This window comes from Schistocerca nitens, chromosome 5, assembly GCF_023898315.1.
Source record: "Schistocerca nitens isolate TAMUIC-IGC-003100 chromosome 5, iqSchNite1.1, whole genome shotgun sequence".
In the NCBI taxonomy this organism is placed as follows: domain Eukaryota; kingdom Metazoa; phylum Arthropoda; class Insecta; order Orthoptera; family Acrididae; genus Schistocerca; species Schistocerca nitens.
Window position 1 is genome coordinate 283,192,405 of NC_064618.1, and position 18,801 is coordinate 283,211,205.

General features: G+C 44.3%; 1 protein-coding gene across 1 annotated transcript in view; it reads right to left on the bottom strand.

Moving 5' to 3' along the window:
* LOC126259822 (phosphatidylserine lipase ABHD16A) overlaps window positions 1–18,801 on the bottom strand; it is a 172,274-nt gene that overhangs the window by 92,301 nt on the left and 61,172 nt on the right. The window contains exon 6 of the mRNA XM_049956864.1: window positions 4,771–4,888. Within this exon, the coding sequence (XP_049812821.1) occupies window positions 4,771–4,888 (118 nt within the window). The remainder of the gene's footprint in view (window positions 1–4,770; window positions 4,889–18,801) is intronic.

Below are 18,801 nucleotides of genomic sequence, written 5' to 3' on the forward strand. Positions count from 1 at the left end.
GTGGCATTGAGTTCCATGCCTTTTGCACTTTGTTGGTTAATGCAGGCATGGTTAATGCTGTTTGTGGACGATGCTGGAGTTGTCGTCTGATGACGTTCCACAAGTACTTGATTGGAGACAGATCTGGTGATCGAGCAGGCAAGACAGCATGCCGACACCTTGTAGACCATGTTGGGTTACAACATCTTTACATGGGCGAGTTTTATCCTGTTGTAAAACACCACCTGGAATGCTGCTTATGAGTAACTGCACAATAGGTCGAATCACCAGACTGATACACAAATTTGCAGGCAGGTTGTGTGGGCCAGGTGGAGGTATCTAGCACAGAAACAGGTTGGTTAGAGGCCCTCAACTGGCCTTCTCCTGACCGAAACACGGCCCACAATGGCATCGAGGCAGAACCAGCTTTCATGAGGAAACACCACGGTTCTCCACCCTACCCTCCAATGGACTCTCACTTGACACCACTGAAATCACAAACAGGAGTGGTTTGCAGTCAGTGAAATGCATGCTACAGGGAAACTGGCTTGGAGCTGTCCTCGAAATAAGTTATTTGTAAAGTTTGTTGTGTCACCGTGGTGCCAACTGCTGCTCAAACTGCTGCTGCTGCTGCAGATGCAGTACGATAAGCGAGAGCCATATGCCAAACACAATAGTCTCCTCCTCATGGCCTTCCAGAGCCCTGCCGTCTTATGACCGTTCATTCTCGTGACCACCGCTACCAGCAATCAAGTATGGTGGCTACATTGCTGCGAAGTCTTTCTGCAGTATCTCAGTAGGAACATCTAGCTTCTTGTGGCCATATTACATGACCTCATTTAGACTTGGTGAGCTATTGATAATGGAGTCTTTGTCGCCCTTAAGGCATTCTTGACTAACGTCAACTCACCACGTCCAATCTCAAAAGCAACTAACGCTCACAACCATTACTATGTGCATTTAAAGCAAACCTGATTTGTATCCTCATAGCAGCACTACTAGCACCACTCTTATGCAACTGGCATGAAATCTGAATTGACATCTTTTAGATGTAGAATCACACATACCATCTTTTGCTTATGTCACATAACTCCTCCTTGGTGTTGTGATTTTTTCCCCCGTCAGTGTATTCTGGCAGATAGTTTTTCTATAATAGATATGTTATCAGATTTCATATGGAGTGTCCCAAATAAATAATACATAAAGCTGTGTGAAAAATATACTAACATCTCCGTGAGCATTTAAAGATCTCAGTTCACTTAACAGAGTATCTATGTGATGAATGTCTCAGTTTATTAACCATGCGGACTACAACAAATTACACACAAATGGTTTTATTCACACTACTCATAAACATAAGTTTTGAAACCTAAAAAGAATTGCGACTTGTATGAAATTCAACTACTGATGTTTCTGAGAAAGTCAAGATAGCAGTAGTCTAAACAAAGTCTTGTTCATGTCAGAGTTTGTGAAGTGTTCATTTGCCTGGAACAGATAAAGCTCCAGCAATGCAAATGTGATGCTGTACATACTTTACTGTCTGCACTTATCTAAAAATACGAATTACAGGTTTGAAGACTTCATTGACTTAAGAAAATCATGCTGAGGTAATTTCTCAAATTTAGTTCACTAGCAGCTTCTTTCATGAGGTCAAATACAGATTTATCCAGAAGTACTGCATACAGGAAGTAAATTGTGATGCAGACAATAAATCACTTGTTAGAGCATCACATTTTAAAACTACTCATACAAATATTTACGAGTCTCTTTTGTGATTAATTTGTTTTATAAATAATTTTGTTCTGGTGAAAGCAGTTTGCTTGTTAAAGCGTCATTCTGAGAGAATTCTGAGTTCTAATATTACCTGAATTAGCAAGGACAAATTCAATTAATATAGAGTGTCTGTGACACTAGTAAGTTTTTGTTTTTCAAAGTGTTCAAGAAATGAAGCATTTCTATCATTCGTTAATTCTCTCGAAGACAATTTAGCCTTGTCCTTGAACATGCAATTTTAAATGCAAGACACAAAGTTATATTTTCTTTAATTTTGCAAGGTGCCTGATGTTGAACACACTTAATAATTTTTTTTACATAACATTATTTTATCTTTCCTGCACATGATAGGCTCTTTCATGGTGTTAATTACTCATTACCACCACTTTTGTCTTCAGGAGGGGGAGGGGGGGTGATCAAGGCTGCAACCCCTGCAGAATGTTGGAGCCACCGAGGCAGCATTTTGAACAACCGGTATGTGCAACTCAATTTCACATTATATTCAACATTTCCATAAGAAAGAGATAGATCCACTGTCAATTAAAATCTTCTCCCTTCACCCAGACACAATTACGCATGGTGTGTAACTGATACTTATCAAGTGCCACTACTAACACTAGTTCAGCTATTCTCATGAAAGGAGGCTGCACTTCAAAAGTTAATTCTTTCATCTCCTGTGTAGTCTGTAGATGATTGATGAAAATGTTTGAATGCAACTTAATGTATGATGCAGGATCAGAAAGTAACTGAGAATAATATTTTTCTCCCCTGGTATTGCAGCTGGAATGCTGAAATTTCATGACAATGTAGTTTGAAGTTTGCACTACAGAGCGTATTTTGTTTTCATATGCAGCTCTACTGAGAGACACCTGAACTATGAAATACAAATGGTACGCATGTTACAGTCATCAGCTTGTGAAGAGCAGTAAAGTATAGTTCTTTATTTGTGAGCCAAAGGGCATAAATTGAGCAAAATTCACAGGGATGCGCACAGCATATATGGGCATGACTGTATGGACTGTAGCAATGTCTCCAGGTGGGGTGCATTCTTCCAAGAGGGCTGTGTGAACTTTATGATTTGTCACACTCCGGGTGGTCAGTAACAGCTGCAACCCTGCAGAATGTAAGAGGCACTGAGGCAGCAATTTTGAACAACCAGCGTGTGCAACTACGAACTTTATCGCAGCAGTTCAAACATTTCCTATGGTGTGGTGTACAATTTTATTCACAATACACTGAAATTTCGTAAAGTTTGTGCTCGCTGGATACCAAGGACCTGACAAGACAACTTGGGTGGCATGTGGTCCAGCATCCACCATACAGTCCAGATCTTGCACCACTGAACTTTCATTTATTTGGTCCCATGACGGAATTACTGACCAGCCAATGCTTTATCACAAATGCGAAAGTGAAATCAGCAGTCCACAGGTGGCTACAAACCAACCAAAAGGACTTCTATCAAAAGGGCATACTGAAACTCGTACCACGGTGGCAGAAATGTGTTGAGAACATTGGTTACTATAGAAAAGTAGGTAGAAGACGTACGTGTGTGTGTGTGTGTGTGTGTGTGTGTGTGTGTGTGTGTGTGTGCGCGCGTGTGCGTGCGCGTGCATGCATGCACACTTGCGCACATGGGGGGGGGGGGGGGGGGGAGTGCGGGCGTGCGTGTTGTTTCTTTAAATCTCTTTAGCTTTTTGGTAACAAAATTACTGTATGTTACTTTCTGATCTTCCCATGTATGTACTATGAGAAATACAAAAACAACACAGAGCAATCATGGTCTTGATATATGTCAAGTTTCTGTGTTGTTTACCCATTGGAAATTTGCATCGGTATGTGCCATTGTGAGTAATGGCCTTTTGCGAGGTATCCAAATCCAAATGTCCATGACATCTAGTCCTCTTTGTGATGTTTGCTTGGAGATTGATTGAGATGGAGATACACATTCACTGGCAGAAGCAATTCTTGTCAGGTTTGAAACGGACTGTCATTGACAAAGCATGAAACTCGTCATTGGTCCTTATTGGTTAGGATCATTTTATTACCATTCTTTATAGACTTGTACGACAGTATGTTGATAACAAAAAAATAGGGAAACTTCGTTCAAGTTAAGGAGATTGGGATGTCAAAATATGATAGCTTCTTTCTGTCATTTTGCACCTCTTAACAATAATCATACTATACTGATTCCCATAGAACTGACTAGCACATACACATCACTTCACTGCCATGACTTCGTCAGTTGTGGACAGTCACATGACTACCTGGTACCAGCTCTACACCACCTACAACAATCCAAACCAAATAGTGTGTTCTTTTAAGGTGACAGTTACACTTTGTCTAGTGCACCAAACATAAGTTTTGGAATAAAGGATTGTGTAGCAAAATATATATGATTTTAAGTTTTACAGTTCTTGTCATACCTACAATTGGAGTTACAATGCAATAAAATCCTCACAGGTTTCTTGCTGCACAAGATCGCAGTGTGAGCACCCTGTTTTTGAACAGCTACTCCCTCTTTTCACCTTCCAGCAAAGAAAAAGAGAGAGAGCACCTTTCCAAAAAGTTGTGCTCACACTATGATCTAATGCAGAAAGAAAGTTGTGAAGATTTCATTGCATAACTGCATCTGCCAATCAGACACATAATTCACTATTACGACCCAACAGAGAGTGTTAGTAATGATATTCAACTTGTCTGAATTTTTAAAGGCACTAGAAAACTGCAACAAATGAAATCTCTTGAAACTTTTGGTCAACTCCCAAATTATAATTTTACAGAAAAATCAAATTTTAAAAGGAGATAATCACAGTAATGTATAAGGAATAATCTACAAAAACTGGGAACCTGAATTGCTACTGTGGTTCCCCTTCGGCACGAGCATGTACCATTGTTCAACAACTAAGAAGTAGACATTCTAATGCAGTAGATCACAAAAATATATTTGATGAGTGCACATTTGCAAGCAATATCTCTGTTTATAATGTGTTGTTAGGGAAAATGTGCAGCCACACTTACTTGTTTCTATTGTCTACAAACATGGTGTCAATTTCATTTCCATCCCTTGATTTCAGCTTATATCGCTGACCATTGTGTTCAGTGATCAACTTTGTTCTACCCTGTAGTAGCATTGGGACTGCAAATGGAACAAAAACATTCACACACAATTAAAAGGTTCTTGAATAATCTACAGAGTAAAAAATTACAAGTTACTAAAGCATTAAGTAATATGACTAGAGGTATCTTATTATGTTAATTCTTTAGAGAGATCTTTGGTTTCATGTCAACTTTTACAACTGCCCATCATTCTTGAGCAGAACTCTAGAGAACAATGCATTCTTTGTAAAGTTTAAATTTATTTTGTGCAGGCAAAAGGAAAAGCTGTGATGGTGGTTGCACAGAAGATCCCCTTTGTTTAACACAAATCATTTTATGAAAACTGAAAGGGTATGGGAATCTACAACAGAAAACTCATCTGTTTTGAATGTTAGACAGAGAATATCCCATGAACTGTTTTTGTTACATCTTCACTCACAATATTTAAATTCTGTTCAGTCTTTTTGTAACAGGGGGAACTGCTGCATATTGCCTTGCAAATAAATACTGTCTTCAGACACAAATTTACCACCACACAACCCACTGCTATGGAACGTTACGAAAATTCTTTCATGTAGCATATAGTAAAAACCCCAGTTAACTGAACTCAGGTCAACCGAAACCCAGATTATACAAAACAACTCCAATATTGCAAAAAAAGAAAAAAATGCCTTTATTGCGGAGAAATGATTCGAGGCGAGTGTGTGTGGGAATGTGGATGGCAGGGAGTTGCTTCCCCACCCACGAACTCACTGGTCTCAACAAAACTGTACTGCCAACAATAGTGCATTTGAGTTATTGTTTCTTTCCACTGTTTGTGTATATTTGTTTTTGTGTTATGCTACAAATTATGAAGTACAATATACTGTATAGTAATATACTGTAAATCTTTATCTAATTTTAACATCAATAAAGACCATAAAAGATGTCTGCAAAGGAAGATTTTTGAACTCGTTTGGCCTTCAGAAGCTTCCAAAAATATGTACACCAGGAAATACTGTAGTGCATATTAGATGTTCATGGCTTAACTGAGAAAACTGTTATTCAAAATGGCTTCCCTCCCCCTTTAGTTTGGTTAATTGGTGTTGTACTGTGCAGGAGGAAGATGCCTCACCATATTCGACCGACATTGCTAAGTTTGACTTCCCTATGAAAACTGCATTCCTGACTTAGGTGGGAGGTGTATTCTGAATCCATGTTCTACCTTCTTACACAACCTTTGCCACTGTCCAGTCTATCAAAGTTCTGTACAATATTTGCTACATAAAATAAGGAAAGTACAAGACTCCTTACTAACAGAGACATTTTACATACCCAAGATATACTGAATAGGTAAACATCATTCGATCATCACCATTAATCTCTAAAAAATCTAGTACAATCAGAAGTGATAGTTGTTCTCAATGGGACACCATAAATAATACAAAATGATAAAACCCGTTTATCACACACCATCCTGAGACTACTCCAGAAGAGTTACAAAAGAAAACATTACAGCATTTTTTTTTTCAAGAAGTTGAAAGCAGGTGATATCCAGTGGAACACATTAAGAAGGAAGGTAGCTTAGAGTCCTGTAATTGTAAAGGTCACTGGAGTCAGAACACAAGGTTGGACTCGCCAAGAATGATCAGAGGCAAGACCACCTGCGACTTAAAAGGTGCAACCGCTAGAATGTAGAAGAACGTATGGGAAAAGGAGACTAACCAAACCTTTAAAAAAAAAGGGTAAAAACAGAGTAAAAGGGGAAGAAAAGAGGATCTCGGTCAGGGAGGTGAGTCGGGAATCTCCAAACACGGCTTACAGTGGGAGATACCCCAACACTCACCGCCCTGCTGCAACACCAGAGAGAGATTAAAAACCTTAAAACTGAGAATAAAAACCACTTTCCCGGAGGAAACCGAGAACCAGGGAGACCATCCGGGAATCGTCAGCCAAAATCAAAGATAAAGTGTGGGGGAGTCTGTACTTAGCACACAGAGCCAAAAGAAGGGGGCATTCAACCACAATGTGGGCTACTGACTGGAAGGCTCCACAACCACACAGTGGGATGGCTCATCACGCAAAAGAAAACCATGGGTCAGCCTGGTATGGCCAATGCGGAGACGACACAGTGTGGTCGAGTCCTTTCGGGAAAGGCGAAAGGAAGAACGCCACAGGCCTGGTGTCACCTTAATCGCACGAAGTTTTTTAGACAGGGGAGTAGTCTCCCAAGAATTGGCCCATGACTGTGCGAAGTGGGATTTGATGTGAAGCCGTAAATCCGCTGCAGGAGGGGTTACAGAAAACAGGGGGTAAGTGACTGCTCCCCCAGCCAAACGATCAGCGAGCTCATTACCTGGGATACCCACCATGGCCAGGGACCCCAAGGAAGTCAACGGAACGAGCAGCACGGTGAATATCAGCGAGATGGTCATGGATGGCACAGACCAAGGGATGGCGCGAAAAACACCGGTCAATAGCCAGAAGGCCACTTATTGAGTCCGTACACAACAAAACGCGGTTGCCACATGTAGGTGGCAGCAGATGATTTTCTGTTCCAACAGAGGACGTGAAGGCATACCCCACATGATCAGCAGACTTAGAGCAATCAGTGTAAAAAACAACAACATCCCAAAACTCCCATAAAATTTGGCTTCGAGGCCGAGGAACTAACCAAGGGAGGGTGGAGGGGAGGGAGCAAGGAAGACAGGACAAAGAAGGAAGCTGAAAATCACGGCAAAGAGACGCAAGGCGGAGACCAACCGGTAAACCCGCCCGAGGGTGGGAATCGGGTGGGCGACGTCCATGGTCTGGTAACAGGATAGAATAGGAAGGATGAGTGGGAGAGGAACGGAGAGCGAGTGCATAAGACACCAGAAGCTGGGACCACCAAACAGAAAGGGGGGGATCCCAGCTTCAACCAGGAGACTATCAACAGGGCTAGTAGGGAAGGCAACGGTGGCCAAACGGATACCACGTTGGTGGACTGGATCCAGCACGTGCAGTGTGGAAGGAGCAGCTGAACCATAAACTTGACAACCATAGTCCAAGCGAGACAGAACTAGAGCACGATAAAGACGGAGGAGGAGGGAACGGTCCGCACCCCAAAAGGAGTGGGCAAGGAAGCGAAAGAAAGTGAGTTTACGGAAACATCCTACCTTCAGAAGCCTGATATGGCGCAGCCAAGTGAGCTTGTTGTCGAAAAGAAGACCCAGGAAACGAAACTGTGGAACCACAAGCAATCGTTGTGCATCGAGATAGAGCTCTGGATCAGGGTGGATCGTAGTACGGTGACAGAAGTGGACGACCCACGATTTTTAGAGTAGAGAATTGAAACCCGTGTGAGAGGGTCCATGCAGAGGAACGCCATATAGCTCCCTGGAGCTGCCGCAGTGCAGAGGCCATCGAAGAGGAACTAACCCAAATGCAGAAAGGACCGACAGAGGCCATAAGTCCATCAATAGCAATGAGGAAAAGACGGACACTCAAGGCAGAACCCTGTGGGATGCCCATCTCCTGGGTCTGTGGAGAACTAAAAACAGTACCAAACCGAACCCTGAATGACCGATGGAACAGGAACTGGCGGATAAAAATCGGGAGTGGGCACCGAAGACCCCACTGATGAAGGGTAAGTAAGATGTGATGACGCCAGGCCGTGTCATAGGCCTTGCAAAGGTCAAAAAATACCGCAACCAAATGGCGGCGCTGGGAAAAAGCCTGCCGAACTGCGGATTCCAAGCGAAGTAAATGATCGATTGGAGACCGTCCCTCTCGGAAGCCACACTGGTAAGGGGACAATAGATCCCGAGATTCGAGGACCCAATTGAGCCGACGGGCTACCATTCGTTCAAGTAACTTACAAACAACATTGGTCAGACTAATTGGCCGATAGCTGTCAACAAACAGGGGGTTCTTACCAGGCTTAAGGACAGGAACCACGATGCTATCCCTCCACTGAGAAGGGAAGTCACCCTGGAGCCAGATGCGGTTAAACACCCGAAGGTGATGTTTTCATTGTGGAGCACTGAGATGTTGAAGCAGTTGGTTATGAATGGAGTCTGGGCCAGGGGCCGTATCATGAGAAGAAAACAGATCGGAAAGAAATTTCCATTCAGTAAAAGGTTTGTTGTAAGATTCTGATTCACAAGGGGTAAAACTTAAGTTGGAAGTTTTGGCCCGCTGTTTCCGGTGAAGGAAAGCAGGCGGATAGGAGGTTGATGCTGATGCCACTGCAAAATGGGTCGCAAGATGTTCCGCAAGAACTAACAGGTCCGTACAAAGGCCGTCTGGGAGGTGAAGGCCTGGGAGAGTGGACTGTCGATGGCAACCTTGGAGAGAGCGAAGTGTAGCCCATACCCATGACAGAGGGACCAAGGGAAGAAACAAATCATTTCCAACATATCCACTTGCTCTGTTTGATTAAATAACGGGCTTTAGCGCGAAGGTGCTTAAAGTTAGTAAGGCTGGCTACGGATGGGTGTCTCTTAAAGTGTTGCAAAGCTCGACGGCGATCACGGATGGCAATGACAATGGCCGTACTCCACCACAGGACTTACCGGCGACGAAATGGTCCAGATGAGCGCGGGACAGCAAGGCTAGCAGCGCGAACAATCGCGTCAGACACGTCACGTAGGACGTCATCAATAGAACCCGACATAGAGGGAGAAAACACGACCCGTGCAGTGTACAGAGGCCAATCGGCGTGTTGGAAAGACCAACGAGGTAACCTGTCCATCGGGGAGTGGGAAGAGAGAGAGAGAATCAACGGGAAATGGTCACTATCACAAAGGTCATCGTGTGGCGACCAGTGTAATGAAGGGAGGAGAGAGGGAGAAGAAAGAGAAAGATCAATGGCAGAAAAGGTACCATGACCGGCACTGAAATGAGTAGGGGAGCCATCATTAAAAAGGAACAAGTCGTGGTCTGCAATACACTGGTCTATGAAAAGACCTCGTCTAGATGGAAATGCACTGCCCCACAAGGGATGATGAGCATTAAAATCCCCAAGGAGGAGGAAGGGAGGAGGAAGTTGCTGAAGAAGGGCAGTTAAGGCAGCAGGTGTGAGAGTCCTGTCAAGATGGAGATAAAGATTGCAATCCGTGACCTAAGAGTCCAGGTGGACCCTAACAGCAACCGCTTCCAATGTAGTTTGAAGAGGAATCCACATGCTAGCAATGTCTGTATGGACCAACGTACAAACGCCACCAGAAGCCCGCAGGGATCCGACCCGATTTCGACAGAAAACATGGAACCCACGGAGGGTCGGTAAGTGAGCATCAGTAAAATGAGATTCCTGCAGAACCACATAAGCTGCAGAGTAAGACGAAATAAGGGATTTCAATTCCGGAAGGTGACGATAGTATCCATTACAATTGCATTGGATAACCGCAGAACGATGATATAAATGGGGGCTGAACACGCTAAAGCCAGTCATACCGCCGGGTCCCCGCCCGTCACGGACAAGGAGGGGGCGACATCCATGAACGACAGGTCAGAATCCGGTTGTGAAGCTGGGGATGGGACCTCCAGTGACTCCAGAGGTGTTTTGTCCCAGGACTCATGTTTCTTCTTCTTTTCAGGCTGAGATCGAGGAGGGCTGTGTGGCATAAAGGAGACAGCTGCAGCAAGATCGGGAACAGAAAGAGACCAGGCGACCTGGGGGCCGACAGACCGCGGCTCTCGTGGTCGTCGCATGGCAGCAGACCTTTGGCCTGGAAGGTGCCAGGAAGGAGCATCCTGGGAAAGGCGCCCTTGACTGGCAGACGCCAAAGGAAGGGGACACTTCTCCGGCTGGGGAGGGGGAGCAGCGCTCAGAGGAGAAGGTGTGGGAGCTGCAGGGGAGGGGGGGAGGAGAGGGGTCTGGGATTGGGGGAGGAAGGGGTGAAGATGTAACCAAAGCGTAACTAGATGTCATGGACACAGGGTGAAGACGTGTATACTTCTTACGCGCCTCTGTGTAGGTTAAACGATCGAGGGACTTATACTCCTGTATCTTTTTTTCTTTCTTATATACTGGGCAATTTGGTGAACGTGGAGAATGACTACCATGACAATTTACACACACAGGAGGGTGAACACAGGGGCTCCCCTCATGGAGTGGAAGTCCACAGTCACCACAGAGAGGGGCCTGTGAACAGCGGGGAGACATGTGTACAAAACGCAAGCACTTAAAACACCTCATAGGAGGTGGGATGTACGGCTTCACATCACATCGATAAACCATAATCTTTACTTTCTCAGGAAGGGTATCCCCTTCAAAGGCCAGGATAAAGGCACCAGTATCAATGCGATTGTCCTTAGGACCCTTCTGAACACGCCGAACAAAGTGAACACCCCGCCGTCCGAGATTGTCCCGAAGTTTCTCATCAGTTTGAAGGATGAGGTCCCTGTGAAAAATCACACCTTGAACCATATTTAGAGGCTGGTGGGGGGTAATGGACACAGGAATTGCGCCAAGATGGGTACAGGCACGAAGGGCCGCAGATTGGGCAGCTGAAGCAGTTTTGATCAGCAACGAACCCGACCGCATCTTGCTCAGGGAGTCCACTTCAAAAATGGCTCTGAGCACTATGGGACTTAACATCTATGGTCATCAGTCCCCTAGAACTTAGAACTACTTAAACCTAACTAACCTAAGGACAGCACACAACACCCAGCCATCACGAGGCAGAGAAAATCCCTGACCCCGCCGGGAATCGAACCCGGGAACCCGGGCGTGGGAAGCGAGAACGCTACCGCACGACCACGAGATGCGAGCGGAGTCCACTTCGCCAAACTTGTGTTCAATGTGTTTCACAAAGAATAAAGGTTTGGTATTGGTGAAAGTATCCCCACCAGTCCTGGTGCAAACCAGATAACGGGGGAAAGGTTTCGTCCCTAGCCGACAGGCTTGACCCTCTTCCCAGGGGGTAGCCATGGAAGGGAAGGCCGAAGGGGCTAGAGAAGCAGAGAATCAGTTCCACGCAGAGAGACGGCCACAGAAGAACGGCCTGAGTTCTGGACCCGTATGCGTTTCATTTGCATAGCTTCTGCCCTGATACCACCCACTCTGATCAGAGGCTCTCCTCACGGGCGCCACCCAGCCACAGCAAGGGCTGTCTGGCACGGCGGCCATTGCCGGGAGTTCCGATGCTCCAGGATGACGAGCAACCACTCCAAGGTCACAGCTCAGGTATCAGAAGTGTGATCCCTGTGTGTTCAGGGGGCTCAACCAAAAGGGTACATAGCGACCCCACCAAACAGGCTGGCTACCGTGCTGGCTATGTACCCTAGCATTAGACAACAACGTGAAAGAAAAGGTGGAATGTACCAGGAGGGCACACGTCGGAGACACTAGGTAAGGTGCTCTTCCCCAAATGGCTCATACTACGAAAGAGAAATTTAGTAATGGAGGTCAAACCCCATAGGGGGACCAGGGAGTGCCAAAAGGAGGAGGTGTTTACGCAACAAAACCAAATTGTAAAACCAATAGAACCAGGAGGATAGCGGGGGCCAACATAAGCAAGGACACCAAGAGAGGGAGAGGAGAGGGCGAGGGGAGAGGAGCAAGGACGGGAAAGGAGGGGAAGGGGAAGGAAATGCAGCCCTGGAAAGAAAGAAGGCTGCAATAGCTCGGGGCCCCGTGCTCGCCACGCACGTATCCACAAAAGAGTTGTGGACCCCTGGGGGGGGGGGGGGGGGGGGGGGGGGGGAGCAGTTGATGATATTCAAACACATACAGATATTTTGAACACAATGATATATAAAACCACTGAAATACATTGGAATGGTGATATTGCTTTATTGTCAGTAGCCTGCAGTCAAGGTATATTTCTCTGCATAACGTTTCATCATCTGTTGCTGAAAACATTGCCAGAGGCTGCTTGAACAACTCAGAAAGCAGTTACAGTTTCAGCTCAGCGAGCCGAACTGTTTATACATTCCACACAACTGTCAGTTCATGTCATCAGACTGCTGCCGGAGAGCATGGAGTCATGACAAATTATTATTTCACCGGTGTATATTAAGGAGCTTACAGCGGAGAAGTGCTGATGCTGTTTGTTTTCTTTAGCATTCACGTCCACAATTTGTGAAAATGCAATGGCCTCTCTCTACATCCTAGCATAGTAATGTTTAGCTATTGGTAAAATCACAGTATCAGATACATGAATTTTGTCATTCCCAGGCCAGACTGCATGATCTGCTACGGCTGATTTATACTTATTGCCCAGGTGAAAATTGTTCTTGTGTTTCTTGTGGTTAATGCTTCAATTTGTAGTTACTATCTATACTTGACCATAAATGCAAAGGATTTGTATACTTCTGCTGTGGCAAGTGGCAGCCATAAGTCCTTTGCAGTGTTCAAATATCTGCACACCTTTCTTGTGGGCATACACACTATCAATATTGTGTTCGTTTGACTTCTCTGCTGATAATAGCTGTGGCAGTGTTTTTCTTTCCCAAACAGAAGGAAAACTTTCTCTTTAGTTGCTTCTTTTTCATTAGAAGCTCTAGAACTTTTAGGATGTAGTCCCCTATTTATCTTTCTGTCAGAGCAGCCATATCTTCTAAAGGCATTTCTTTAATGATCGAGCCCATCCACCAAATCATATGTTTCACAGAGTCTTTTGGCACAGTCCACCAACGTTTTTGTTGTATTGAGCTTGCCTTGGTTGACCAAACATGGTGTGTTGCTTGCTGCATGCTTCATCTCGGTAGAGAGATTTCAATTAGCCTCCTCACATGATACACTGGACTTTGCCCTCTCCAGAGCTCATCATCTTCTGATGGTTGGCATCACATTTGCCACCAAAGAATGCCGTCATCACTCCCACTCACTGCAAACAAATGTAACCTTCCAAGTGTCTTTTTTAAGTCCCTGCACTCCAACCCAGATCTCTGAACTCTCACAGGGAGAATAGATGGACCTAGAACAACACTTAATAATCTGGTAATAGTCAGTAAGCGATTGACATTGTACTGACAGCCAGTGATCCATGGTTTCATTGAGCTATGTCCATGTGGACAGTTACATCCAAGGACATAAAAGTTATGTATCAGTCTTGTAAATAGTGTAAAAAAATACACTCATATTTTAACAATTTAATAAATGTTGAACTATCTATGCCACATCATTCACCTATGGACATAATAGGTATTTCTGGCAACAATGATGGTGTAGCTATGGATACATTTGACCAGGATCGAGCATCAACAAAATGATCACAATTTTTTTTCTCTTTTTTTTTGCCCATCTGTGTCACCATTTTTTAACTTTACTGTGTGTTTTTCTTACATACAGAAGTGGGTTAATTTTTTTAACTTTTTTTATGAAATGGGAAATACAGGAGAGTGACCACTCACTGCACCTACTCAGTTTCCGAGCCAACAACTCCACACTGTTAGATGCACAAAAGCCCAGCAACGAAATTCAACTGAAGCACAGAATTCCGGAGGCATGATGCCATCTCCTCCTTTCCGTCCTGTTGATGAAAAACAAGAGGCCTGGACGGAATACAAAGTTGGTCTCGAAGAACACTATGTAGCCCACAAAAACAGGTGATTCACAACGCCAATTTTTAGGTTATGTCGCAAAGTTGTTTCCCCAAGTTGAGTACCAGTCTCTACCCTGTGAGGAAATCATTCAGAAATTACATGATTTTTTGACACCCAATTTCATGTAGCTGCCGCTTATTTCAAATCTTTTTGTACAAATTGCCACAGTAATCAGACTTGCAAGGAGTAGATGACTGACCTCAAGGGCATTATGAGAAACTGTAAATTTAATCAAACTTATGGAGCTTCATTCCAAAATGAAGTGCTTCACAATGCACTTATTCAAAATGTGACTGCCAACAGAAAACAGGCTGTGATTTTGAACTATTACGATCCTGCTCTCACTGAAGTACTAACAATGATTAAATCTCATAAAAGTGCAAGACTTCTTGGAATTGGACTTAACTGTGCCTGTTTTTACCATGCTGAGAGTAGATAGTTTTAATGTGCACAGTCCACCGTGGCTCACATTGACAGCAGCCGCAAACAGCACCAACTGCAATACACGAGGCAGCCAAGTCTTGCATCAAGTGTTTTGCAATGCGTGGCTGCAAACATTGTTTCTCCCGTGAAACAGAATGCCATCACTGCCAAAAGTCAAGTCACACACAGCAAGTAAGCCTGCGAATGACTGACACAGTAAACTCTGTTCCATGCAAATCTGAGAAAATGGAAATCAATATGATTTCTCATTATGAATCCTCGCCTGCTCCTGGAAACACTCACTGAAACTGCAGACATTAGTGCAAGACTTGTAAAGTTTTATATACAGTGTATTCAGTGCCAAATTTTCCTCAATCAGATTAGCTCAAATACATAATCAGCAAAATGCTCTGTCACTCACAGATTACACAAAGACAGTTTTCTGAAAGTAGAACTGACAATCATATTCAGAGCAATAATCACCAACTGTTCATATCTTTTTACAGGATTGTAATCTAAATTAACCATTTCAGTTAGATACTGATGCTTCAGTCACATTTATTAATCAGAATACATGTAAGCAATTGAGACATCCCAAGCTACAGAAATCATACCTTACATCCTACAATGGTGAAAGTACCTCTTTTCTGGAGGTATGCACTCTGCAAACCAAATATAAAAATATGACTACATTAGTGCCATTTACAGTACGGGAAATACAATTTAATCAAAACATTTTTGGCATGGACACATTTGATTTCTTTGGTTTAGATATTCAGGACAATGTGCATGCTATCAATACTCAGTTTTCCTCCACCAGCATTTATCAACTGCATGAAAAATGTGGACATTTAATTTTATTTAATTCAGACATATGCAATTATTTTGTAATGCTGTAATAGGTATCAAGAATTGATATATTCAAATAACGTGTGTAAATTTTTAGAATCTGAAATACATTTACTGCTTCAAACTTGGAACAGGGTGTACATGTGGACAAGAAAAAATTCTTGGATTTTTCCCAGCTTTCCGGATAAATATTGGGTGAAAATACACTTTTTCCCAGGTGAAAACACACAGTAGCCCTGGAGATAGCACATTTTATTATGTGTTAAGTGACAATATACTTCTCTTTTAGAGGTGTAAAACTTACCAGTCCTTTGAATGGCAAGGGTTTTATAAACCAGCATAGAACCTCCCAGCACTTTAGGAAATCAAATCCAGGTAAAAGCAAAATGGCTAAGCAAGAATGGTCTGTATACGCAAGATGTACTTGGGGCAATATTTGGAAATGGAAGAGGATGTAGATGAAGATAAGATGGTGTAACGCCGGAAATACATATCCTCCTATTTCCATCTATTGTACTACAATTTTTTTTCCTTATTTTGTTACCTGAAGATATGACATTTCTGTGTCTTTATATATTGTAAGAGGGAAACATTCCACGTGGGAAAAATATATCTAAAAACAAAGATGCTGTGACTTACCAAACGAAGCGCTGGCAGGTCGACAGACACACAAACTAACACAATATGTCTGCTTGTGTCTGTATATGTGTGGATGGATATATGTGTGTGTGTGTGTGTGTGTGTGTGTGTGTGTGTGTGTGTGTGTGTGCGCGCGCGCGCGCGCATGTGTGTGTGTGTGCGCGCGCGCATGTGTGTGTGTGTGTGTGTGTTTGTGCGCGCGCGAGTTATACCCGTCCTTTTTTCCCCCTAAGGTAAGTCTTTCCGCTCCCAGGATTGGAATGACTCCTTACCCTCGCCCTTAAAATCCACATCCTTTCGTCTTTCTCTCTCCTTCCCTCTTTCCTGATGAGGCAACAGTTTGTTGCGAAAGCTTGAATTTTGTGTGTATGTTTGTGTTTGTTTGTGTGTGTATCAACGTGCCAGCGCTTTCGTTTGGTAAGTCACATCATCTTTGTTTTTATAGAGGGAAACATTCCACGTGGGAAAAATATATCTAAAAACAAAGATGATGTGACTTACAAAACGAAAGTGCTGGCACGTCGATAGACACACAAACAAACACAAACATACACACAAAATTCAAGCTTTTGCAACAAACTGTTGCCTCATCAGGAAAGAGGGAAGGAGAGGGAAAGACGAAACGATGTGGGTTTTAAGGGAGAGGGTAAGGAGTCATTCCAATCCCGGGAGCGGAAAGACTTACCTTAGGGGGAAAAAAGGACGGGTATACACTCGCACACACACACATATCCATCCACACATATACAGACACAAGCAGACATATTTAAAGACAAAGAGTTTGGGCAGAGATGTCAGTTGAGGCAGAAGTGCAGAGGCAAAGATGTTGTTGAATGACAGGTGAGGTATGAGTGGCGGCAACTTGAAATTAGCGGAGATTGAGGCCTGGTGGATAACGGGAAGAGAGGATATATTGAAGAGCAAGTTCCCATCTCCGGAGTTCGGATAGGTTGGTGTTAGTGGGAAGTATCCAGATAACCCGGACAGTGTAACACAGCGCCAAGATGTGCTGGCCGTGCACCAAGGCATGTTTAGCCACAGGGTGATCCTCATTACCAACAAACACTGTCTGCCTGTGTCCATTCATGCGAATGGACAGTTTGTTGCTGGTCATTCCCACATAGAATGCATCACAGTGCAGGCAGGTCAGTTGGTAGATCACGTGGGTGCTTTCACACGTGGCTCTGCCTTTGATCGTGTACACCTTCCGGGTTACAGGACTGGAGTAGGTGGTGGTGGGAGGGTGCATGGGACAGGTTTTACACCGGGGGCGGTTACAAGGGTAGGAACCAGAGGGTAGGGAAGGTGGTTTGGGGATTTCATAGGGATGAACTAAGAGATTACGAAGGTTAGGTGGACGGCGGAAAGACGCTCTTGGTGGAGTGGGGAGGATTTCATGAAGGATGGATCTCATTTCAGGGCAGGATTTGAGGAAGTCGTATCCCTGCTGGAGAGCCACATTCAGAATCTGATCCAGTCCCGGAAAGTATCCTGTCACAAGTGGGGCACTTTTGTGGTTCTTCTGTGGGAGGTTCTGGGTTTGAGAGGATGAGGAAGTGGCTCTGGTTATTTGCTTCTGTACCAGGTCGGGAGGGTAGTTGCGGGATGCGAAAGCTGTTGTCAGGTTGTTGGTGTAATGCTTCAGGGATTCCGGACTGGAGCAGATTCGTTTGCCACGAAGACCTAGGCTGTAGGGAAGGGACCGTTTGATGTGGAATGGATGGCAGCTGTCGTAATGGTAATATACACAAATATCCCGCACGTCCAGGGCCTTGCTGCGATGTAGCATTTCCTTTCACACCGATCACCTGCCACCCTACCTAAAACCTCTTTCCGCATTACCTTAGCCAGCTTCATCCTGACCCACAACTTCTTCACTTTTGAAGAGCAGACATACCAACAATTAAAGGGAACAGCCATGGGTACCAGGATGGCCCCTTCGTACGCCAACCTATTCATGGGTCGCTTAGAGGAAGCCTTCTTGGTTACCCAGGCCTGCCAACCCAAAGTTTGGTACAGATTTATTGATGACATCTTAATGATCTGGACTCACAGTGAAGAAGAACTCCAGAATTTCCTCTCCAACCTCAACCCCTTTGGTTCCATCAGATTCACCTGGTCCTACTCCAAATCCCATGCCACTTTCCTTGACGTTGACCTCCACCTGTCCAATGGCCAGCTTCACACGTCCGTCCACATCAAACCCACCAACAAGCAACAGTACCTCCATTACGACAGCTGCCACCCATTCCACATCAAACGGTCCCTTCCCTACAGCCTCGGTCTTCGTGGCAAACGAATCTGCTAAAGTCCGGAATCCCTGAAGCATTACACCAACAACCTGACAACAGCTTTCGCATCCCGCAACTACCCTCCCGACCTGGTACAGAAGCAAATAACCAGAGCCACTTCCTCGTCCTCTCAAACCCAGAACCTCCCACAGAAGAACCACAAAAGGTCCCCACTTGTGACAGGATACTTTCCGGGACTGGATCAGATTCTGAATGTGGCTCTCCAGCAGGGATACGA